We start from the raw sequence: 26,091 nt of genomic DNA, 5'->3' as shown, positions 1-26,091 counted from the left end.
GCACAGCTATGTGCCGCCGTGGCAGTGGCCACTATTCAAGAAGAAGCCCAGGAGGCAGAGAAAATACCTCAGGAGAAAGCCCTAGAGGTAGCTACATCCTCTAAGGCAGAGATATTAGAGGGAAATGTATCGTCCAAGGAACAGCATCTTCAGGAGAAGGAAGTCAGACAGAATCCTGGGGATAGGTGTATCGTGTTCCTAGTCTGGGGAAGCATCAGGAGAATACTGCCGGTTCACTCTTTGGACAATTTGAGGACTCTGGCAGTGGAGCGGTTCCCGGGTAATGGGGCTGCAACACTTTTCTTCAAGGACATTATGATTGATCCATTGATAATGTTACAAGACATAGTGGAGATGGAGCCGCCTAGACCAACCATAGAGGTCCGTTTCCTAGATTCAACCAAGTTGTAAAGATAAATCTAGGACAGCTCAACAGCTCAACAGCTGGCCCTTGATGGGCGTTACTATGTGTAACAGCTACGGGATGTGAGGTCGGATTAACCTAATGAATTATATGATCATAACAAAAATGAGGAACATTTCTGTGTTAGTATCGAACATTTATTTTATATGTGACATTATTTTTATATATCTTCATGTGAAGGAACAGTTAATTATGTATATGGAACTATGGATTAATAGATGATGTGTGGATTTATAAATATACAGATAACACCGTGATTGGACAGTGTGAAATATGGACAATTATATTCAGTGAAATGACTGTTGGAAGTATATAGTTATAACAATTAGAAATTTTAAATGTTCGCCTCACATCCCATGTACAGTGTAAAATTCGTTGGAAGTAGATCAACCGACAGGACTTGGTATTACCAGCATGACCAATGTAAATATTAGTATAAGTAGTGTAGGAGTTAATTTGGTGATGGTGGGATTTGGACCATAGGTCAACTTTTAATGGTCATGGGTTGTTATCCCAATTTGGAGTATTGCCTTCTTTGTATATTTTGTCCTTCCTTGTCGGGTTGATGTCTTTAAAGGGGAAATAATCTGTGAAGCAGTAGTTAATTGGAAATTTAGGGCGGTATTAATGAATTTGTCTTGAGGACAGTAGTTGATTGAAAATTTTGTGTTTTTTAACTGGTAGTATTTAGTATTTCTTTTGGCTAAGAAAGTCAGAGTAGGATAATTTTTTATTTTTTTTAATAAGCTGTTAAGTTGTAGGTTTACCCATTGTTCCCATATTGTGGAAAGGTTACGAATCTATTAAGTTTTGCTGTTTAGTTCCTTCATTTTTTAGGGAAGTTAAATGATTTTTGAATCCATATCCTAGATTCAGGGGGGGTTATTTTTTAAATATATCTTGTGTCATGCTTGAGTTAGTAAAAGACGTTGCCAGTCTTATCCAGGGGAGTTATAAGTTCTCTAGTGTCCCTTGTCGGAACTAAAGTTCCTCCTTTTTAAGATGGAGGGGGGTGTTGTGTAATTGCCCAGTAGTTCTAGGGGGTTTCCTCTGTCTGGTGTGATCTACTGGTAAAGAGCGGAGAGATCCGAATGGTGACGTGTATGGCCTGGTAGAGACTGGAGAGCCCCGAATGGAGACATGACACAAGAGTCACGCTTGACCGGATGCAGCCTCTTCTTGACCTGGATGATCACGGAATAAACCTATCTACAAATAGACGAGATAAATCCCTGTAGGAAGCTAAACCATAAGGTAAATATCTACACATATTTACACCTGTTACATACATAACCCTAGGGGTATACGTCGAGCCCAGCTAGACAGGCCAAGTAACACATTAAATCTCTTCATAAATATAACTCTGCATTTAATTCATGGAATTTTAATCGGAATTTACCTTGTTTGCCTTGGATTTACATTAATTTAAGATTCTGTTTTGACAAATGTTCAAACGAAAATTGTACAGTGGATGAATTATGGGATATTAATGAAAAAAGTGTTGTATTATAACGTAAAAAAACTATATACATTTGCACCATCTCGTCAATTTAGCCAGACTTATCCATAACAATTATAAATGATATCAGGGAGTCTGGAACTCAGAAAAATATACTCATCTGAACATGAATGAAACATTTGCTCCTGGACGTTCGGCTACAAACAAAATCATGCATTTTTCTTTGCCTTCTTCAAATTATATCAACAGTATACTATTCCAAGAAGAGAACTTCCCATACATATACTTTTTATTTTAAAATAAAGTATATGAATCAGTCATGTGGGTGTTGGATGATGCTGTAAAATAGTTTTGTTTAAAAAAAAAAAAAACATTACAAACCTGAGACTACTATACGTTTACTACTATATTGTAGTCTCAGCACAAACTAACGGACTTAAAAAGTCACTTTAGTGACGGTTCATTATTATGGATACAGAGAGGAAATAACGGCGCGCTAAATTTTTAGATATGGTATAAATACACCTTATCGCTATTTGTCTGCCATTTACTGGATATCACACAGGTTCCCGTAAAAATTTGACGTCATAAAACAAAATATCTGACGCCACAATGGAAAAGTGATTGTTGTATGCTTCAAAAGTTCAAGAGGCCGGGTCAGACAGGATTAGCAATAAGGTGTATTGTGTTCCAAAGTTGGTGTCATTTTTATCTGACATACGATCCGTCCTGACATAGAAATAATATTGGTTTACAATGACTGAGGCCATATAAATTTACATGATAAGTGTAAATAAGTTCAGTTTTGGTTGATGTAGTCTAATAATTTTGTTAAAACAACTCGGTCTGATACATGTATGTATATCGAAACTACTGAAATTTGTTTACAATTCAATATTTTGAATAAAAAGAGGACTTGCAGAAAATTGCTGGTACTCTAAATTGATGTGGAAATTTTTTTGTAGCCAATGTGTTACAATATTGCTGTCATTTGAATTATACAATCCATCGTGATATGTAACTATAAGTGATTTACTATGCGGCTATATATATATATTAAGATTTACATTATAAAGTGTAAATATGGTCAGTTTTGGTTGATGCTGACACATATGGTCAGTTTTGGTTGATGCTGTCAAATATAAAAAAGAAGATGTGGTATGATTGCCAATGAGACAACTATCCACAAAAGACCAAAATGACACAGACATTAACAACTATAGGTCACTGTACGGCCTTCAACAATGAACAAAGCCCATACCGCATAGTAAGCTATAAATATGGTCAGTTTTCATGGTTTTGGGTGATGCGGACAAATAATTTTGTTATATCCATGAGTCAGTCTGAGATATCAAAACTACTGAAATTAGTTTACGATTCAAAATTTTGATTAAAAAGAGGACATGCTGGCACTATAAACTGATGCTAGCATAATTTTGTTTTCCAATATTGCTTTCATTTATATAAAACAATCCATCCTGCTATAAAAATATAAGCTCGTGCAATATAAAATTCTACTCGGAACAATATTCCCCAATATTCATGCAATAACCCTATAATATAGACCATTTGTATTATCATGATTATACACCCCATCCTTACATAAAAATATTACAGATTTACTATGCGACTATAAGAGTTACATAAAAAAGAGCAAATATGGTCAGTTTTGGTTGATGTGGTCAAATATGGTCAGTTTTGGTTGATGCTGTCAAATATGGTCAGTTTTGATTGATGCAGACAAATAATTTTGTTACATGAGTCAGTCTGAGGTATGAAAACTACTGATATTTGTTTCTGATGCAATATTTCGAATAAAAATAGGAAATGCTGGCACCCTCAATTGATGCGAAAAAAAATTTGTGGTCATTGATTTCCAATATTGCAGTTATTTATATACAGTCCCTCTCGACCTAAAATTATAACTGAATTGCTGTGCAGCTATATAGATTTACATAATAAAAAGCAAATAAGGTAAGTTTTGGTTGATGCAGTCAAAAGATTTTATTACACGACTCAGTCTGAAGTATAAAAACTACTGATATTTGTTTATGATTCAATATTTAGGATCAAGGGGAGGGGGTCCAAGGGTTGGAACCCCACCTTTTTTTAACATCAATGCATTTGAATGGGAGCATATAGTTGGAAACCCCCCCCCCCTTTTTCCAGCCTTTTGAAAATGGCTGGATCGGCCCCTGCATGCTGGCGCTATAAATTGATGCGAACAATTATTTTTTCCAAAATTGCTGTAACTTGTATATTACAGTCCCTCTAGTTCTTAAAACTTATAAATCAACTCTAGCCGTAGAATTTATAAATCAATTTTAGCCGTAGAATTTATAAATCAATTTTAGCCGTAGAATTTATAAATCAATTTTAGCCGTAGAACTTATAAATCAATTTTGGCCGTAGAATTTATAAAAATCAATTCTAGCCGTAGAATTAGAAATCAATTCTAACCGTAGAACTGACCAAATATTTGGTCAGTTCTAGCTAGAACTGTCTAAAACTGTTCTAGGGTAGAACTGTCAGGATCAGTTCTAGGTAGAACTGTCCAATATCAGTTCTAGGTAGAACTGACCAAATCAGTTCTAGCTAGAACAGTTCTAACCTAGAACTGACTAAAAGGTGTCAGGCTGACAGTTCTACGTACTGTTCTAGAACAGTTCTCCTGACAGATTTAATGAGAGGTTAGAAGTGATCTCCACCGTATATGTGTCTCAATTGATACGTTATTCTAGGGCTAGCTCAAAGTACGTTGATTTTGTTGAACGAGGAATACTGATTTCTCAAAAGTTACTAAGACAGGGCTATGAATCAATCAAATTAAGGTTATCACGAAATTTTACGGTCGCCATCATTAGCTGATTGGCAATTATGACAAAAGTGTGTCAGAAATCATATCTGATATTCTTCCTCAGTCATAATAACCTTCCATCATTACCGAACTGAACAAAGAAATAACACGACGGGTGCCGTATATGGTGCAGGAAATGCTTACCCTTCCGGAGCACTTGATTTCACTCCCAGTTTTTAGTGGAGTTCGTGTTGTTTCTTAATTATTATTTATAACTGGTGATGTAAATATCCTTTGGTTTTGTGAGTCTTTGTTTACTCCTTGGTTTTAATTGTCATTGCCATTGTCTCCTTGGTGGCCTTCGGCTGTTGTCTGCTCTATGGTCGGGTTGTTGTCGCTTTGACACATTCCCCATTTCCTTTCTCAATTTTATCCTAATATTTGAATGCACAAATCAGGGTTCAGAGAAAGACATAATCAAACATTAAAAAGCATATAGACAGTGTAGATAATTAATCGAGCTGATAAACATGTTATGTATTTTAATTCTAGTTCATTTATGTTTTGGAGTTAATTTACTGAATTCGTACATAGGTTTTTAACCCGCATACAGGTGCTGGATTTTCTCGCTGTGTTGATGACATATTGGTGGCCTTCAAATTGAAAGGATTTGATTAAACCCGGTCCGTGTAACACTTATCAATTTAAAGTTTTAAAAAGTTTTCAAATTTTAGATTTTTGGAAATTTGATCAAAGTTTTAAAATATCAAAATTCCAAATTGTGTAAAAGTTTTGAAATTTTGAAATTTTAACCAAATAATTAAAATTTTAAATATCGTTTTTAAATTTGATAGTTTAGAAATTTGATAAAACTTTTAACATATTAAACCTAATGTGCAATTTTGATTTTTTCACTTTTTGAAAGTTGGATTTTTTAAATTTTTGATTAAAATATCAAAAATAGAAAAGGGGCTAAAGAAGAGGGGTACCTGTAAACACGGCTCTGATTATAATCATTCTTAGTTTGGAATAAATAGCACGAAATATATCAAATCATTTTTATTACAAAATGAATAATAAAAAGAAGTTGTTTTTTTATAAAACATATTAGCCATCACATGGGATAACAGTGTCCAGAAATTTTTAGGTTGTGCATTTATTAAAAAAAATATTCAAACCTTTTTGAACCGGCATTAAATAAGTTGATTTAAATCTCTAATACAAGGTGAGAGTTTGAAACAAATATAATTCAGAGCTATTTGGTGTCCCCAGTGCCAAACATTTAGAAGTAACAGTGAAAACTGACCAACTCGCAGTAAGCCAACTGACTAGTATTATTCGCCCTTTTGACGTTCCTGATGAAGGGAGATCCAGAAAAAGCGCTCAGTCGCATGCAACTTTAAACGTTTTGTTTTCTTTTTTATCAATTGCACTGCCTTTTATGATTGATATCAGTTCCAAGTACTGATACGGAAGAATACTAAATTTATGGTGTCGCAATGAACGTTGTGCTAGGCCTGCTTCTGCTGGTCCCTAGACAAATAAGTGTACTTGTTCAGTGATGATTCAGTGATAATAGACGTCCTACTAAACTCCGAAATATAACAATGAAATAAAATTAAAATCCTACAAGACTAAAAAGGTCAGATGCACCTGAATTGGGACAGGCGCACAAACCTACCCCTCTACCTCTAACCAATGTAGAATAAACAAACACACAGCAATAAGCACAGTAAAACGTTGTCTAAGGGAGCAACCATTTAACTTCAAAAATAGGGATATGGGCGAAAAGAAAAAAAATTTTCGCGCTAAGCGCTAATAATTTTATAAAGTTTTTCATCACTATTAATAATCAAATGTTCAACACTATAAGGCATGGGGAAAATCTGAATTCAAAATATTTTATTTTGTCCTATGCGTGCACAGGATATTTTTTCTTATCGAATTGGGGATAAGAATAGTTTATGTACCATTATTGAAGCCTCTCGTGGAAGTATCCGGCCAAAAAAAAAGGTTAAAAAAAAGTGTCACCTAAGTGACAATATTTATATATCAGATTCCCAAAAAGATTACCATTTATCGCTGATATAAACTTTTGAAAATATTTTTCAAAATGCCGCCACCTACAAATGGATAGATAGATACAGCGGCAACTATTACATACGAAACGCGCGTCTGGCGCAAATACAAAATTTACATCCTGTTATTTATCTATGATGAGTTTATGTAGATACTTTATAACAGTATCCTAGCTCCAAGCTACTTATGTGTGATCTTACTCTTAATTTCAGCATAAAAAAGGATATCAAAAACCTCCCACATTCCAGACTAGCACAACGTTCATTGTGACATCATGAATTCAGTGTTCCTACCGTACCAATACTTGGAACTGAAATCATTGATACAAAGCAATATTTAAAAGATCGTCATGCAATCGATAAAAAATGAAAACATAACGTTAAAAGTTACGACCGAAGGGCTGTTCTGGATCCGTACCTTCTTCAGGAACACTCAAAGCTAAATATTTATGGCCAACCATTTATAGAGAACAGAAATAGTTGATTTAAACGTTAAAGATGGGATAGTTCAAAATGTACATTGAAGGATATATTCATCAGCCGACATGATTGCAGAAAGTAAGGATTCGTAGAGCAAAACAGAAAAAATATTGAAATCAAATATAATACAACATGTATTGAGCCATTTTATTGCTTAAAGTTCAGTAGAAAATATATAAATACATACTCAATCTAACCATACTATTTGACCTAGGCTACTGCGAGTTGATCAGTTTTACTGTTACTCCTAAAATATTGGTGCTGGGAAAACCAGCAAGTAAAATGGTCATTATAAATTGTTATTTGGATGGAGAATTGTCTCATTGGCACTCACACCACATCTTCCTATATCCAATTATCAGAGCCGTGAGTCTTGTTCTAAAACAAATTTATTTTGTCATCCAATTTTCCCCCGCTTACAACTGTCTGGCTGTGGTTTTATTTTAAACATTAACTTTTAAGTATCAGTATGTTTTCGTTTTATTTTGTTTCGTTTCGTTCCGCTTTTATTTCGTTTTGCAGTTTACAGGTACCACTCTTTTCGCCCCTTTTCTAGTTTTGATATCTTAATCAAAAATTTTAATCATAACATTTAACCTTTTTATGTCCGTACTTACAACACATAATTTACTCTGGAGTACCGACAAACCAGTATATTTGGAAGAAACGAAAACCACGAAAATTGGAATCCAACGAATAATAATGAATCCACAGTAGCAAATTTACAAGAGAATTCTCCTGAGATTTAAGAATATGACCACATTGTGACGAATCATATTTCGTTATATTTAGAACAATTTTGCTAAAGGAGGGAACCACTTTTTTTTTATAATAGCGAAGAAACAAGTCCGTGAATAATACAAAATTCTTGGACATGTATTGACAATATAATACCACATAGATGTATATAGTTCTATTGGGAAAGTTTCTTCAAATAATATAAATATGTGCCCTTTTGTACTAAGAAGTGTTTTTTCCAAAAATATATATTTTTTTATCACTTGAAATGTACCCCTTATGAAAGCGATAGCCATTGCATTGAGGGGTGAGGGGTTGTTCCCAACCTGTTGAATCACACTTTTAAACAGGTTTTCCTGATGTTTTTATTCTTTAGAAACATCTTCCTTTATCTCTTAACTTTTAAGAATATTTTGTGTACTTTGAATGAGTAATATATACTAATGTATATAAGTAAACACATACTTTTCATCCATAATTATATTTAAACGGTTCACGATAATTCGTACATTTATATATTTAGTTGCTAAAAACGTAAAGCTAGCAGTGTGAATAGAAACGTTTCTATATATACATATTCTTAAAGCATATAGTCCACTTACCAATTATATTGGAACTGAATAAAATCCTGCATCGATTGTCCCACGCTTAATTTACAAGGGGGACTGATGTGTATCAATAGACATGATACGAAAAGAAATATTCATGACGCTGATGTTGACAAATTACACTTTAAATGTGGGGTTGTGTCAAAACACAAACGATTACCTGTGTATACATTGAATATATAGACAATAACTGTTTAGTGTCTTTAAATATCAGCTGTATTTGTACGAGGCTTGGAAACAAGGTGTATGCGAGCTTTTAGCGAGCTACTACACCTGTTTCGAGCCGAGTACAAATACAGCTGATATTTAAAGACACTAAACAGTTATTGTCTTTATCCTGCAATTAATTCTGTATATTGTTTGTGTTTTGAAAGACAAAAAACTAACATATTTAGCATTTATTTTCGATTTGTAATCCCCTGAGGCCCGCGTAGTAATATCAAAATCACACATTACGCTGAAGACGGGTTCTCAAAAGAGAATCTCGAATGTCAACAATAATACATTGCTCAAGGTGAATAATTATCAATTTTAACATAACAACTAATAATTACATTAGATGTATGTTTCATTATGATACCTTATTCTGATTGGCTAACTGCACATCACGTGTTATTCCGTAAGCAATTGCATTGCTCATTAAAACTTTTCATTCATGATAACACGTGGTCCCACAATAAAGTGCACCGGTTAATTAAATAAAACAATAATAAAATTCGTGTTTTCATGATCATTGCTAAAAAAATGTAATTATAAGTATTGAATGCTTCTTTTTGTAACTTCTTAGGGTTGTAAAAGCGTTGACCGTGCGCACATTTTTAGTATGAAGCGCTTCCGCGCTTCATACAAAATGTACTTCGGTCAACGCTTTTACACCCCAATGAAGTTACAAAAAGAAGCATTCAATTCTTAAATATCAACAGTAAAAACAAATAACAAAACATTGTCAAATTTGAAAAAGAAATGTACGAGTTGTCCTACGCTTCAGACTTGACATTCACTAAACATGCATGCTGAAATTGATTTTGTAACACAATCATACACATTCAAGTTTTGAAATCGACAATTGTCATCGTCATTGGAATGCAACTGAAATACACATTATGAGGTCACACAGGTTCAAACAATACTCAGTCCGGCAGTGGGCGGAGCTTTAAAGCGATATCTGTATAGTATACAGATACAGCATAGCGATATTTGTAGGGCTGTATCTGTATAGTAGGACACCCAATTGCTGGATAAAATTTAAAAACCTGCATTAATCCTTTTGGAGGCAATTACGTATGGAACGAATATTCAATAACATTTTTACCATAAGAAATATGAGAAATAGATAAGAATGCAAAAAATGGGCGAGGGGGGACGTTCATGTAAACACAGTAGATGTACGGGACATAGGAGACACGGGGTATATACGTGTGTGAATTCTTCGGCGAGACCTTAACAGGTCTTTCAAATAATCTGGTATTATAATCTATTGTATACCTACTCGTGAATATGAATGTTACGGTAACTTTATGAAGTTATGAAAAATGAGTGTATGCATTTTCGATCCACTTGTTTACCACCTATTTTTTTTTTATTTAACGGGGTCTGTTTTAAAACACCTTAAACAGGATTTTTTTTTTACACTTTCAACTTGAAACATCATTTGAATTATAGTTTTAGGAAATCTACTCGCGTATATATAGCTTCGAAGACATGTATTTTTTCCCTTTATTTCCTTACAACTTTGTCCTAACTTAAACAGTTTCAGCTCAATTTGTATTTTCTTAATAAGGGGTTTGTGATTTATTGATTGTTGGTTGCTTAACATCCAATGGCAAATATTTCATGCGCGTTCTGAACGGTAAGAGGTTAGTGTAATACATGACCCACTACTCACTGGTTGAATATCCCTGCAGCGTTTCAAATGCATTGCATAATGACTTTGCATTTACACCATAACATCATTTTATGCAGATATTTTGTATTTTATTTAAGAATTGAATGCTTCTTTTTGTAACTTTATTGATGTGTAAAAGCGTTGACCGAAGTACATTTTGTATGAAGCGCGGAAGCGCTTCATTCTTAAAATGTGCGCACGGTCAACGCTTTTACAATCCTATGTAGTTACAAAAAGAAGCATTCAATACTTATAATTACATTTTTTAGCTAGGATAATGAAAACACGACTTACATCATGTTTTTATTAAATTTTCCTGTGCACTTTATAAAGGGACCTCGTGTCATCATGAATGATAAGTTTTATTGTGTAATGCAATTGCTTACGGAATAACACGTGATGTGCAGTTAGCCAATCAGAATATCGTATTATAATGACACATACATCTAATGTAATTATAAATTCCTGAAATGTTTCGAGGAAATTCGCCAACCGTTTCTTAAAAAAAATAACAATAGGAAAATTAACACCGATGATCGATGGGTCTTTTCTCTATTTAAGATAACAATGCTAGGGGGTTCTTTAAAAATATTTATGGGGTTTTTATATAAAATCCGTTGGATGTGTACCTATTACTACTCTACGGAGGTACCTTTTTCAGGGAGGGGAAGGGCTATGATTCAATTTAAAAAAAGGCCAGACAGTAGTTTCGAGTGTAAAAAAATGGCAGAATGAGCAAATTTACACAAAAAAAGCTGATGAAAAATTCATATAAAAAAAAGCCGAATAAACTAATAAAAGTCCGGACAGAATAGGGCGATAAAAAGGCAGGAAATCAAAAATGTTACAGCCCGCAATACTTTTCAATAGCCTGTCCTTAGTCACGGGCCTGTAGTTCAGTGGTGGTCGTTAGCTACTGTCTGTCATATGTGTTCTTCCAAATGTTTATCCCTACAGACGCCACCAACTAAGAGCTTAACTACGAGTAGAAAGAAGAAAATGTAAACAAATGAATTTGTCTATATCAGAGTGTCGGATATATGTACAACGACAATGTCGAACACGCTATAAAGCACTTAAAAACTTTAAATCATTGGAAGCTTATAATATGAAGACACCCGAGAGAAAAAAATCAACCAGACTATAGAGCTCAGTGTATGATTAGTGAAGCGACAGAATGAACTTTTTCAGGAACTGTAATACAACAATAAAACTAATATCTATTTAGCTTAATATGTATATATTATCAATCTAGAATCATAGAACTTGTATAGCTCTCAGTCCTCCTTTTTCTAGCCCACCCACTCCTGTACGAATACACTTTTCATGTCTTATGATAGCCAGCAATGATATTACAAAAGCAATTACCATATAGGATGTTACATTATGATGTTCTAGATAAATGTGATTTGAATGACCAAGACGCACAAGATTTGAATTTTACCTGTTTAAATTATAATCAATGTTTTGACACCGTCTCTTAATTTGAAGTCTAATTTGTCAACCTCAGCGTCGAGAATATACTTTTTCGTAACATGTCTATTAATAGGGCGTATGACATTTGCGCCGATTTTTAAAATTTTCACTTTTTCATTTGCGCCGATTTTATATTTGGTCCTAATTAGATTTACAGGTAAGTTAATACTTGCACAAGTACTATATACCATTGGTAAAATTTGGTTATTAATATTGTTCACTTAAGTTTAATAAATAAGTTAATTTTGATTGCACACTAAAACGAGCCGAGGAGTCAATTCGTTAAAGTCATAAGAAAGTGACCTCAGTGTGACCCATTTCGTAAAAATCCGGTGATCACAATACGTATGGATGTCCTTAAAATAAACTATTATTTGAATTTACATGTTAAACACGTGCTCAATTTCCGTGCTTTTTTGTTTTGATTTTTTGTCGATTGTTGACAAACAGGTGACAATCGTTAAACTTCGGCCTCAAAATACGAACTTTAATTACCTGCCATATTTTCACAACAACACTGACCGATTGAAAAAAAAATTGACCATTATACGAAATTTACACGAAAAAAATGCACAGAAGACTAAGTTTATGATGTGTGTATGCATTGGTTCAAGAATTAGAAGAACATTTCTTATGACTTTAATCATCGACAGTAATACATATCGGAAGGTCAGTGTACTGAAACATAAAAAAACATATCTCACTGTAGTACCATAAAATCGTGAAAAGCTAGAGTCACCGCGGATTCAGCTGATGGTCTGACTACTTGTCAACCCACAGAACGAGCATACCAATGTGGCAGATGATCGAAAGACAGAGAACTACGGGTACGGTCAAGGAAAAAGTCTGGAGATGTATCTTGTAGGCCTTCTTTCACCTCCTCCTAAGCAGGGGACAACAGTTATATTCATGTTATGATTGACAATTCATAATAACAATAACGGTACCAATTTTTCTGCACCAGATGCGCATTTCGACAAATAATGTCGCCAGTGATGCTCGTGGCCAAAATATGTAAAATCCAAAGCTTATATAAAAGATGTAGAGCTATAATCCAAAAGTTCCAAAAAGTATAGCCAAATCAGTGAAAGGAATCGGAGCTTTGCATGAGGGAGATACATTCCTTAACTAACAGTAATTTTAAACACTTTCTAACAGCAAATTTAATAACACAAAAAAATCCGTATTTTCATGCCAGTACCGGAGTACTGGCTACTGGGCTGGTGATACCCTCGGGGACTAACAGTCCACCAGCAGAGGCATCGACCCAGTGGTAGTAATAACATTAACGGTACCAATTTTTCTGCACCAGATGTGCATTTCGACAAATAATGTCTCTTCAGTGATGCTCGTGGCTCATCATAACGATAAGATAAATTAAATTATCATTATTGAGTGACGTCGGGTTTGTAAAACATAGAACAGAAGCTCACAAGACAATGAATTGCGGTTAAGCAATTCATGCAAAGTTAACAACAGAATCAAGATGACAGACTTTAGAAAAATATCCCCCAAAAAATCATCGCATTAAAGATGTGCGGGTACAGGTTTAAAAAAAAAACAAACTTAAAGGTAACGGAAAAATGAAACAAACATATTTTCTACTATAACAGGCACATTTGCAGGCATTCCAATTCTAATTTAAATCAGCTTTCTAATATAAAATTGATTAAAATTAGTTTCATTTTTGAAATTTCCGGGCAGTGAGTTCCATGATTTGGGTGTGGCATATCAGACAGAACTTTTTTCCACAATAAGTACTTGCTTTAATGTACGGCATTTCCACTTTTACATATATAAACTATATATGTAATTTACCTGCTGTTTGATTTCTTAGGTGACAAAATTCTTTAGACTTTGAGATGCAAGGCTATTAAAGTATTTTAAATTTCTTAGCCAATAATTATAACATTAGACTACATTCATTGCTTTTACTACGAGAACATACAAAACTGTGCATGTTGGAATCTTTAGATATGTATACAATGTATATATGTATGTATATGTATATATGTATATATATATATATAAACACATTTAGCTTTTCGTGTATCAAGTTTTCATCAGTGACATATTTATTATACAATATGTCTTCATTTTGAAGTTTATTTTTTTCTTAAAGACAGTTTACACTATAACAACAGAAAGACAAATGAATGCTATACACATTACGATGACTAACAGAGCAGCGATGAACGAATACATAGTATACAAACAATTACTTAACAAAATTACAAATGTTACAACTTAAGTTGCATCTGGGACTATTTTACTCAGTCAATATAGTATATCCCACGCTGCATGTAGTTACACAACTGAATTTGATTTCAGTTGAGGTTTCATGTAGTATTCAGGAATGTATTTTAACGATCGGAGACTGCTCATATTTGCATTTCAAAGAAACAATAGATATTGTAATTCCCTTTCGATTTTGTGTTGTTAAAAGAGGGAAACGGAAAACAGCACGGATTATTGAACGATAACGGAAAATGGCAACACAAATAATTTAAATCGTTTCTTTTGGGTTATTTTTGTTCATCTGCATGCTGTATATAGTATATCACATGTTAACAGGGGAAAAAAAACAACAGAGGAATAGTTAAATCCAAGAAAAAATTTGAAAGCTTATAAAGTATTGAGATAAATAGCAAGAGATGATGAGCCTAGTTATTTGATAAGGGCATGTATATTATACCTAATTTAATTGTGTAAAATTCTAGCAATTGTTCCATTAGTTTTTATAGGAAACATAATATCATGTGCAAATACGGAGTTTACTTACGTTAGTATGCGTATAAGGTAGCTTTCTAAGGACATAATATTTTTATTTAAAAAAGAAGTAATAAATATCTCTAGATGAATTTTGAATACCACTATGCCACTTCTGCACATATTGATCATATATTCTATCTTAAATATTTTTCTTAATATCTTCTCAATATTTGTTGACAATTCCATATGTAACTAAAACCTATATTATCAGAGTACACCTGATGTGATTCAACTACTTATAGAATTACAAAGTCCATCATCATGCATGCTCAGTAGTAGTTGATACATGCGACACAATAACTTCGTGGTAGTCAAAGCTCTGCGTTTTTGTTAATGTATTTCTATTTGTATCCATCCAACTGATTTTCATAGTTCGTTTTTCTGTTGTACTGTAACACCAATATCCCAGGTTGGGGAGGGTTGAGATCTCGCTAACAATAAATTTTCCATGCACTCTTCAAATAGTTACAGAGCTTAATTGTTAGAGATCTAGAATTTGCTTTCAACAAACAAGATAATTTAAAAATATTAGGCCATGAATAGCGTGGCAAAAAAAATATTCTAATGGAATATGCAGGACATACCAATACAAAATGGAATTCATTCTCAACACATTGCATATTACAACATACACAAATCCGCATTTCTCTTGGTAAATCAGAGAAACGACCAACATCAACATTAAGTTTCAATGTACCACTTCGTAACTATAGAATTCAGTTGGTAGTTGCCTTTATTTAATTGGTAAGTACTCGTGAATATCTTTTTATAAATCTAGCCTATGCGATTCTTTATGCACTGAAAAACTTCATGAAATCAATTTAATGTCATTAATCTGCCGTCGCCAGCATACAATATTAATTTCAGGATACACCATCATCTTCATTGCAAATGTGTCACTTTACAAATGCAATTGTGGAACAAAAAAACATCTAGAGTTGCTTATTATTGAACCCACTGATTTTATTTTAAATTCTGCTTATAATTTTAAGGACTGTGTGAAAACAAGTGGGTCATTTTCAAAAAATGTCGATTTAGAAATTGCAAAATTGATTTTAAGTTTCTTATTTAAACAACCCTCATCACTGGCAAATAAAAACAAACAATACTTATAGAACAACATATAAAAAGATGCAATCTTGATTATGTCATACAAGAATATTTTGAAACAGTTTTTTGATAGGGAGTAAAAACTTCTATATATATTCACTCTGTGAAATAATATATTGTCTGCCATTTTTCCATGTTGTACTGAAAAATGCCTCTAAAAATTGGTTTTCAAATTCTATAAAAATAGCAACCAGTTATGCAAGTATAAGATAGCAATATATAATGTTCCGCATTTTCTCTTTCTTTCAAATAAACCCAACATCATGTAAAGCACTCGCATTTTGGTTATTTTTGTCTTTATTTTGTTGCTACCAGGAACGTACGTTAATGATATATCACTATATAGTGAGTTCTTTCCTGTCACCTTTTTTGTCTATCCTGTTACCGTTAGCAGTATTGCACCTGTAAATGCTAAACTGTAAATGTAGTATATGTCTCTGACAACACGTTATTGCAGTTTTTATAAGTATAACATTGGTTTAATTAATCAATATGTTGGTACCAGCAGAGACATGACAAAAAAAGTACCCCCATTTTTTTCACCTAATGTCTTAAAATTTCTTTTATCTTCCCTGTTATGCAAGGAACGTGCTGTGTTCAATGTTTAGTTTACTTTGCACTTTTGAAATCATTACTGACTAGTTCAATATTCACAGGGAGAACAATTCAACGGCTGATTTAAGTAGCGGTAACAGGATTGCATCTAGTTTGTAGAAAAAAAAATGTTACATATAATAATAGCAAAGCTACGATTTTTCATTCGAGTTATTATTAACATTCTAAGAAAATACCTTATGCCGATACCAAGGCGATCAGAAATTAACAAAAAAATCATTTGAAATGTGTTATTCTGACACTGTACGCACATGAATTACGCAAAAATCGGACTTAAATCTACTTTAATCTTATCAAAGTAGATCTAAATCGTGTTTATTATTAATGTCCTGACTCGTAAATGCTACAAACGTTCATTTAAACCCTTACAGCTGCAATATACATGATAAATACCAAAAAAATTAGCATGGGTGAACTAAAAACTCGACATTTTTTTAAAATGAGTATAAGTACAGTATTATAAACAAAAGAATTCAAACTGACAAAGCCCCTAATATTTGAATCAGGATCAGAGAAAAACGTAATCAAACATTAAAAAGTAGACAGTGTAGATAATGAATCGATCGGATACACATGTTGTGTTTTTTAATTCTAGTTCATTTATATGTTTTGGAGTTAATGTGACTTCCATTTTCAATGAACTAGTTCACAGTTTTTAAGGCTATCTTAAGCCCGCCTACAAGTGCGGGATTTTCTCGCTATGTTGATGACATATTGGTGGCCTTCGAATTGAAAGGATTTGATTAAACCCGCATAAATGTGAAAAATAACAAAATATCAAGTTTAGTTAGATGCAACATATTTCACATGTATACATGGTTTGTAAAGTTCTATAATGATTAACTTCGATATAATTCGAGGAAGTATTGCAATAATACTACTTGTACTTGTTTTGAAGTCTGGACTCAACTTTTTTCATCAAAAGATATTCGAATTGATGAGTTATACTTTTTTGAGAATCGTGAACAACTTATTTTCTTTTCTTATAATTAAAACCTACGAAGAAAAACCTTACCACAATATAACGGAATATAGGACTGCCATCTCTTCATTAGTCCAGATAGAAACCCATCAAGAAAGAAATGGAATGAAATCTTCATCAAAAAATATTACACGATTTCAAGCAAATTCACCCCCATGCAAAAGACAGAGAAAGGAATCATTAACGACCAAGCTTTTAAGAAATACAACTGGTGATGTTTGTGAGTTTATCAGTATATTTGGTTCAAATGCCCATGAAATGTTGATGAAAAAATATAAGGCATTTGGTCCAGTTTACACATTTTCAGCTTTTGGAAAGAAAATGGTATTTTTATTTGAGGCAGATGATGTTGAGAAATTGAAAGCTGCTGAAGGTAGATACCCACAACATGTTGACTTCAAACATTTAAGGCGACACAGAGAGGACCAAGGATACCCAAAGGGACTCTTAATAAGGTAAGCTGCGAACATTTCATTTATCTAGCTACTCAGTTAATAGGCATAATCTAAAAAGCTAACCGAATACTGGCGTAAGAAAGGAAAATGTATTAAATCTAAAAAAAAAAGTAACATACTAAACGCTTCCGAAATCTCACCATTGACTATACAACATAGAATTGTTAGATTATGAAACTCTAATGTAAAAAAACATCTTCCTTTTAAATTAGGAAATAGATAAAAAAAAACCAACGAAATCAACATCATTTGTTCGAAGAACTATCCAAAATTTTCCACCTTCGAGTTCAAAATTATTCATAATTACGTCTAAATCGGCCCGTCTAAATGAGCTGAAACTATGCAAAACAATCAGTTGATTTTGTTTTTATTAAATACGAAACAGAAAATGTTGTTGTTATACAAGTAACAAGTCATGATCTAAATTGTGAGAGTTACTCATGTTCTAAATTGTGAGGCTTACTCGTGATCTCAACTGTGAGGCTTTTGGTGCTATATATAAAAAAAAAAATTGAAATTGGTTACTCCCAGTTTATGCAGTTTCTTTCCGTCATTGGACTGTCACTTGACAACAATTCAAAAATGAACTTTGATTAATGAAATATTGGATAATAAACTATTTTCTGTTAACAAAATATTAATTCAGCTTTCTTTATGATGATGACAAATATATATATATGGTTGTTCAGTATTTTTAAATGGTATAACATCGAATGGGATTTATTACCTGATTTGTACTTGCCATGAACAATATGATGGTTGCGGAGAGGATTAAGATGGCTGCCGAGCTGATGACACACTAATTTTCAGCTCCTACAATTTTTGCAAAAGTTTATGTTTTTTAGATGTAGATTTACATATTTTGGTGAGAAATTGATACATATGAGAATGGACTATACTTTGTGAAATTTTCATGTACGAAGATTTTGGAATTTATTAATTATTTGACCTAAAAGTTTTGTGATATTCTCAGTACAATACAATATGCTTTATTTCAAAAACACTCCGTCACATTGACATGTGAAACAAGAGGTAAATTACAAAATACAATCACATACAATTAAAGAAATAAATAAAACAACTTAGAAATGAAATATATAGAAAATTACTTTACTTCACATTGTAATATTTTAATATTATAATATTTTAGTTAACTTTGAAATGAATAAAGACACATTTTTAAGTACGTTAATATTAGTCAATGCCAGTAGTCCTTTCATTTTTGCTTCACTCGGATATTTCACATAGTACTCTGGAATATGCTGATTTCTGATATGTTTTACTAATATAGAATTGCATTCAAATAAATAATGGTATTCATTGCCAATTGCAGTTAAACACAAATTACATGTCCTCTCTTCTTTTGGAATGTTATACTATCTTCCCAGCTCTACTGGCATTTTTACATTGCAGCATCTTAATTTTGAAATATATTTACGTTCGAATGGTGTTAATTTTAAAAGATAGTTTTCTAAGCCAAAGATTGTTTTAAAAAGTCCATAAAATTCTCCTCTGGATAAGTGGTCAATTTGGCTATGCCATTGTTGAATGAATGAATCTTTTAGTTTTTCTGTCAGTACGATTTTTAGTTGATTTATATTTAATGGTGATTGCTGAGTCCAAACATAGCTTAGTCCGGCATTGTCTAGGATCGATTTAATATAATCCATCCATTTGAAAGTGTGATAATATTTTAAGTTGAACATAATTTGATAAAGTATACTGCTAAGTTTATTTTCATTGGTGAGAAGTTTGTTCCAAAAACACACAATTCTACATTTTATTACGGTATCTATTGGTGTACGACCAAGTTCTCCATATGTCATAAAATTTGGTGTCGACGATCTAATTTTCAACACATTCCGGCAAAACTGTAGATGGATTTTTTCCAACATGTAATTGTTTCCGAGTCCCCATATTTCACATCCATATGTCAGAATCGGAAGTACAAGTGCATCAAACAGTTGTAATTGTAAGTCGACAGGTATTGAGAGGTTGCGTATCTTTGTATAGAGACTAAAAAGAGCTTTCTGTGCTTGTTCGCTGAGACGTTTCTTCGCTGTTGCAAATGAACCATTATAATTAAAGGTTAGTTCTAGATATGGATAAGAATCTTGAATTTATAATTCTCAATATTACAACTAGATAAAGAATTGAACAGAACTCACAACTGAGGTAAAGTAAAAGTATATTGACAAAATGCTTGGCGGAAATAGAATTTCACATAGACCTTCTAGTCAGACAAAGCCAGTAAAAAGTGTTCAAACCCTGCTGCAAGCTAACAGGGACGCTAATAAAGAGAGTAAAGTTATTAGAGAACCTTCAGCAAAAAGAACTCACTCAGAAGTTTCAAATGAATCCAACAGTAGTTTTGATATCAATGGTTTAATTAACTTTTAAAAAGACCTTGATTTATAGGTTAGACAATACTTGGTCATGTTTTATGAAGATTTAAGCCCATCGTGAAACATGATCAAGTATTGGCTGATCAATTTAGAACAAATTCACACTTTCGAATGACGTTACAAAATGATCCTTTCTTAATGTTATATTCAAACCTAAATAAGAGTTCACTTTTTATATGAAGAGAATGTAAAACATAGGTAATGAGCTCTGACATAGTTTATGAGGACCAAAAGGATAAATTGTTTTTCTTCTGTTTCAGGTAAAATACTTTATATCTTGAGATTTTTTATTTCAAAAAAGCACACAATGTTATATGAATCCCCTTTTTGAAATTTGATTTTTTTTTAATTTATTAAACTCACTGTATAAATATTTGAATTCAAACCATTCAACATTAGATGGTTACTTTTTAATGATAAATTTACATGTATTGTGTTTTTTTGGAGAAAAAAAAATCCTTTGCTTTATTTACCAGCAGTCTGGCATTGTTTTCTTGAAAGACTAAAAAAAAAAAAAAATTCACTCAAATGTCAAGTATATAAATATTATTGTACCTACATCGTTATCCCCATTTCATTTTTTTTTTGGAATCATATTCTATATATGTGTTCCATTAGAAAATGTATGAAAAATTGCAAAATTCAAAATGTTTTTGTTTTAATCTTTTCTCTTTCATCTTTAATCAGTAAACTTTTTTCATAAAGGAAAATGCCTCAGGGGATTGTACACTTCGTTAGTGCAGTTATAAAAGAGTTCACTTTCATAGATAACCTACAATAAAAAGTCATTCATGTATAGCATTTCATAGTGCATGGAAAGCCATGTAATATGAAAATTAGAGGAAAAAAACCTGACTTTTCATTGGACGAGAAGGGGTGAGGATGTTCTAAGAGATTAAGTTTTCATTGAGAGATGTAACAACCAAAGATGACCTTAAGGGCATACGATACAGTTACAGGGGAGGTAATGACGTTGCTAACGTTGCGACGTCAAACTGTGACATATCGGGAAAAGATGCATTTTTCGATTGATTTTTATCATTCAAACTGATATAATTTGAAAACGAGTGCATGGACCCCAATATTTTAAAACGACATTTTGTTTCATTTTGCAGGGAGATTATGTGGACCAAATTTGATAAAATTGTAAATAGTGCAATTTTTTTAATTTTGATAAATATACAGCAAAAAAAATTCTCAATTCATAACCATTTGATTAATATGAGTTATTTCTGAATAAAAATTGCATAAATTTTTAGGATACTTATAAAATACAGAAATAACAAATTATTTAACAAAAACAATTTGTGTTTATCTTTTTAAACAAAAAAGTTATGTCTTTCTTTCGAAAGGAAAAATACGGCAACAAATCCGAATTTTGAGCAAATATACAAAATTTCGACCTCATTTAACTCAAAAAGTAACACATGAAGGTATATTTTTTATTAGATATTTGATTTAATCAGGCAAAACAATAGCCTGTATGCAAATTTTCATCAAACTTTAAATACGGGATCAAAACTGTATCGTATGCCCTAAATGAGGTAACAAAAGATCTGGTCAAGACCTTTCTACAATTTCATTCTCGTCTTACCTATCAAATTCAAGAGGAGTTCCAATTTTATTGAATAATAATTTTGAATTTAAAGTATTTAAAGAAAAGGGAGATTTAAATGGTAATTACATAGCACTATATATTGTGATTGGTGAACAAAAGATAACTCTTGTCTCAGTTTATGGTCCTAATACAGACAGTCCTAATTTTTATGACAAGATTATGAACACTGTTGAAGATTTTGGAAATGAAAGTTTTATAAATTTTTGAAAAAACTAAGGATTTTCTTATTCCAGGCATAGATTACCTTAGCCGTATTTGGCACAACTTTTTGGAATTTTGGATCCTCAATGCTCTTCAACTTTGTACTTGTTTGGCTTTATAAATATTTTGATATGAGCGTCACTGATGAGTCTTATGTAGACGAAACGCGCGTCTGGCGTACAAAATTATAATCCTGGTACCTTTGATAACTATTTATACTTTGTGGCGATTTTAATTTAGTATTGTATCCAAATATTGATTGTTATAATTATTTACATGTAAATAATCCTAATGCTAGAGATAAAATGTAGAAATTATAGACCAATGGTCACTTGTAGATACTTTCAGAGAAAGCATTAGGAAAATTATTCTAATGCTAGAGATAAATTGTTAGAAATCATAGACGATTTATAAACAATGGTCACTTGTAGATCCTTTCAGAGAAGTTTTCCAGAATTAAGAAGATATACCTTTTAAACAAGCTAGACTAGATTTTTTTCTAATTTCAGATTCTCTGTTATCAAATTTATCAAATTGTAAAATAGAGTCTAGCTACCGTTCAGACCACTGCATTGTGGTTCTAGATCTAGAATTTAACCCTTTTATACGTGGTAAAGGACTGTGGAAGTTCAACAATTCTCTACTATATGACAAGGAATATATTGATATTGTTAAAGAAAAAAAATTAGAAGTGAAAAAAACAATTTGGTGCATTGGTCTATAATTTTGAAAGTATGCAGAAATTTGTAATGATGATCTCCATTTAACTATTGATAACCAATTGTTTCTTGAGATATTGTTATTAGAAATTAGAGGTAAAACTATCTCGTATTCTAGTTACAAGAGAAAACAAAGGGATATAAAGGAAAAAAAACTTTTACAAGAAATTAAAGTTTTAAAAGCTGCTTTAAATAAAAAATCGTGGCAAATATTAGAAAGTAAGAAGCAAGAATTAGAAATGATAAGACAAGAAAAATTGAGAAGTAGAATTAAACGGTCTAGAGTTAAGTAGGTCGAGGAAGGTGAAAAACCATCAAAATATTTGTGGGCTTGAATAAAAAAAAATTCAAAAACAAACTTATCCCAAGAGTAGAGTTAGAAGATGGAAAAGTTGTTGTTAACCAGTTTGATATCTTGACTGAGGTTACAACATTTTATGAAAATTTATACAAGAAAAGGGAGGTCAATTGTTGTAAAGCCAGTGATTTGGAAAGGGACCTAAAGGATTTTAATTTTAATAAATTATCTGTAGAGATATAGACGAGTCTAGAAGGGGAATAACTATTGATGAAGTAAGTTGTGTTTTACAAAAGATGAATAATGATTAATCACCGGGATCTGATGGTTTTTTTTCAACTGAATTTTTTAAGTTTTTCTGGAGAGATTTAAAGTCATTTGTTGCAAAAGCATTACATTATGGATATATTATTGGGGAATTATCGGTTACTCAAAAACAAGGGATTATAACATGTTTGCCAAAAGATAATAAACCAAGACATTTTCTTAAAAACTGGCGACCTATATCATTATTAAATACTGTTTACAAAATTGGTTCAGGTGTAATACCACCATAGATTTTCCCCTATTAGTCTTTGTTAAATTTGCACTCTTCAAAAAAATGTGCAGAATTTATCCTTGTTTTAAATAAAGAAATACTTGGCATGAGTAAAGTTTTATCCTGTCCAGTTCTATAGAAAAAAATTCACATAACATTTCATTGCATATAAGAAAATAACCATCATTGGAAGTTAACCAATCAAATTTCTCCCCTTATTGTATCTGTGTACAAGGTTTAGTCACCATGTAACCTCAAGATTACAAAATTTTCTATAGAAATCCCAAATAAAAAATAATGGTGTTTTGAAATACCCAAGACATATGTTTATGACACAGAAATGGTTTTACTGCAATAAAATGTAGGATTAATTACCTACAACTGTCAAAATCAAGGGAATATTTTTTTCGACCTACTTTCGTATACAACCGGATGTGACGTACCATAATTTGGTGGTATTACACCTTCAGGAGTTATAGCTAGTAGATTTAAAAAAGTGTTATGTAAACTGATTGATCTTGATCAGACTGGTTTTATTAGTGGGTGCTATATTGGGGATAATATCAGATTAATCTATGACATTTTACAATTTACTGAAGAAAATGACATACCTGTTTTATTACTTTTGATTGACTTTGAAAAAGCTTTTGATAGTATTTCTTGGGATTTTCTTTATAGTGTTTTAGATTTTCAAAATTTTGGAGAATACATTATAAACTGGGTTAAAGTGTTCTACAAAAATATTTCATTTGCTGTTAATCAAGGAGGTAATCTTTCAGATTTTTTTAAGGTAGGACGTGGTTGCCGTCAAGGTGATCCTTTATCACCTTATCTATTTTTACTGTGTGCAGAATTTTTAGAAATCAGAATTCGTGGAAATAAAAACAAGAGGCTGTCACAACGACAGCAAACCGGATTTATTAACATTTATTTGTGTCCTGGCAATATCACTAGAACCATTACTGATGGATGGTGAAAGTGAAAATCGTCAATATCAAATGAATGGAAACGCCATTTTACGATCTTTCAAGAACCATAAATCCTGAACAGTAAATGTCAAAATCGTCATTATTGAACTTGACCTCTATTTTGTCATCAGTAACAACATATTAAAATTTCAAAAGCTTTGGTTGAATGGTTCATGAGAAAATACACGGACACGACGGGAAACACCATTTTTCAATCTTTCAAGAACCATAACTCCTGAACGGTAAAAGTCAAAATCGTCATTATTGAACTTGACCTCCATTTTGTCATCAGTAACAGCATATTAAAATTTCAGAAGCTTTGGTAGAACAGTTCATGCATAAATGCACGGACACGATTGGAAACTCCATTTTTCAATCTTTCAAGAACCATAACTCCTGAACGGTAAAAGTCAAAATCGTCATTATTGAACTTGACCTCCATTCTGTCATCAGTAACAACATATTAAAATTTGGGATGCTTTGGTAGAACAGTTCATGCGTAAATTCAAGGACACGACTGGAAACTCCATTTTTCAATCTTTCAAGAACCATAACTCCTGAACGGTAAAAGTCAAAATCGCCATTATTGAACTTGACCTTCGTATAGTTGTCAGTAATAACATATTAAAATTTTAAAAGCTTTGGTTGAATGGTTCATGAGTTAATGCACGGACAACATTTGATAGCCGCCCGGCCGCCCGCCCGGCCGCCCGCCCACCGAACATGACGAGAGTAGAACATAAGTTGTCACAGTTTGCCGATGATACATCATTAATTTTAGACGGAAGTGAAGTCTCATTAATTGAATTAGAATGGTATGCTAAACTTTCAGGGCTTAATATTAATTTCACAAAAATGCAAGTAGTTTGGATTGGGAACAAAAAGTATAGTAATGATGTTTTATGTCCTGAAAAAAAATTATCCTGGGGTAAAACAGATTTTACTTTACTGGGAATCCATTTTGATGTAGATTGAGATAAAATTGTTGATATAATTGAGCAGAGACTTCTGGTCATAAAGAAATTAATTAAAACTTGGTCAAGAAGAAATCTTACTGTTATTGGTAAAATAACTGTGGTAAAAACTTTAATTCTACCTGTCTTAAATCATTTAATAATCTCATTACAAAATCTTAGTGATGTGATTATAAAAAAGATGAATTAAATTTGTTTGTATATACATTGAACGAGAAATATATGTGACGTATACAATTTTCTGACGTCAGACACGCGAATCAATGAATGTGTTTGTAGATAGATGTTTTTGTGTTCTGTTAAATTGTTCCTTTTAAAATTGTTACACGATGATGACAGCTGTACCCATATTTTGACTATTTTATTTATTATGTCTGTTTAGTTCACGCATCATTGTAAATATAACGGAATTTGATGAGACTGTCATCAAAGTGAGAGGTTTGGCGCTTTAAAACCAGGTTTAATCCACCATTTTCTACATTTGAAAATGC

General features: G+C 32.4%; 2 protein-coding genes across 2 annotated transcripts in view; one reads left to right on the top strand and one right to left on the bottom strand.

The window, feature by feature from the left end:
* LOC143063665 (uncharacterized) overlaps positions 1 to 8,639 on the bottom strand; it is a 102,784-nt gene extending 94,145 nt beyond the window's left edge. The window contains exon 1 of the mRNA XM_076235935.1: positions 8,579 to 8,639. The gene's annotated coding sequence lies outside the window, so the exon portion shown is untranslated. The remainder of the gene's footprint in view (positions 1 to 8,578) is intronic.
* Positions 8,640 to 17,261: 8,622 nt separating this feature from the next.
* Positions 17,262 to 26,091, top strand: part of LOC143063664 (cholesterol side-chain cleavage enzyme, mitochondrial-like) — a 29,872-nt gene continuing 21,042 nt past the window's right edge. The window contains exon 1 of the mRNA XM_076235933.1: positions 17,262 to 17,879. Within this exon, the coding sequence (XP_076092048.1) occupies positions 17,278 to 17,879 (602 nt within the window). The 5' untranslated portion in view covers positions 17,262 to 17,277. The remainder of the gene's footprint in view (positions 17,880 to 26,091) is intronic.

The sequence above is a fragment of the Mytilus galloprovincialis genome, chromosome 2 (assembly GCF_965363235.1).
Source record: "Mytilus galloprovincialis chromosome 2, xbMytGall1.hap1.1, whole genome shotgun sequence".
Lineage (NCBI taxonomy): Eukaryota > Metazoa > Mollusca > Bivalvia > Mytilida > Mytilidae > Mytilus > Mytilus galloprovincialis.
Note: the sequence above shows the minus strand (reverse complement) of the source record. Positions and strands in the feature narration are given on the sequence as shown.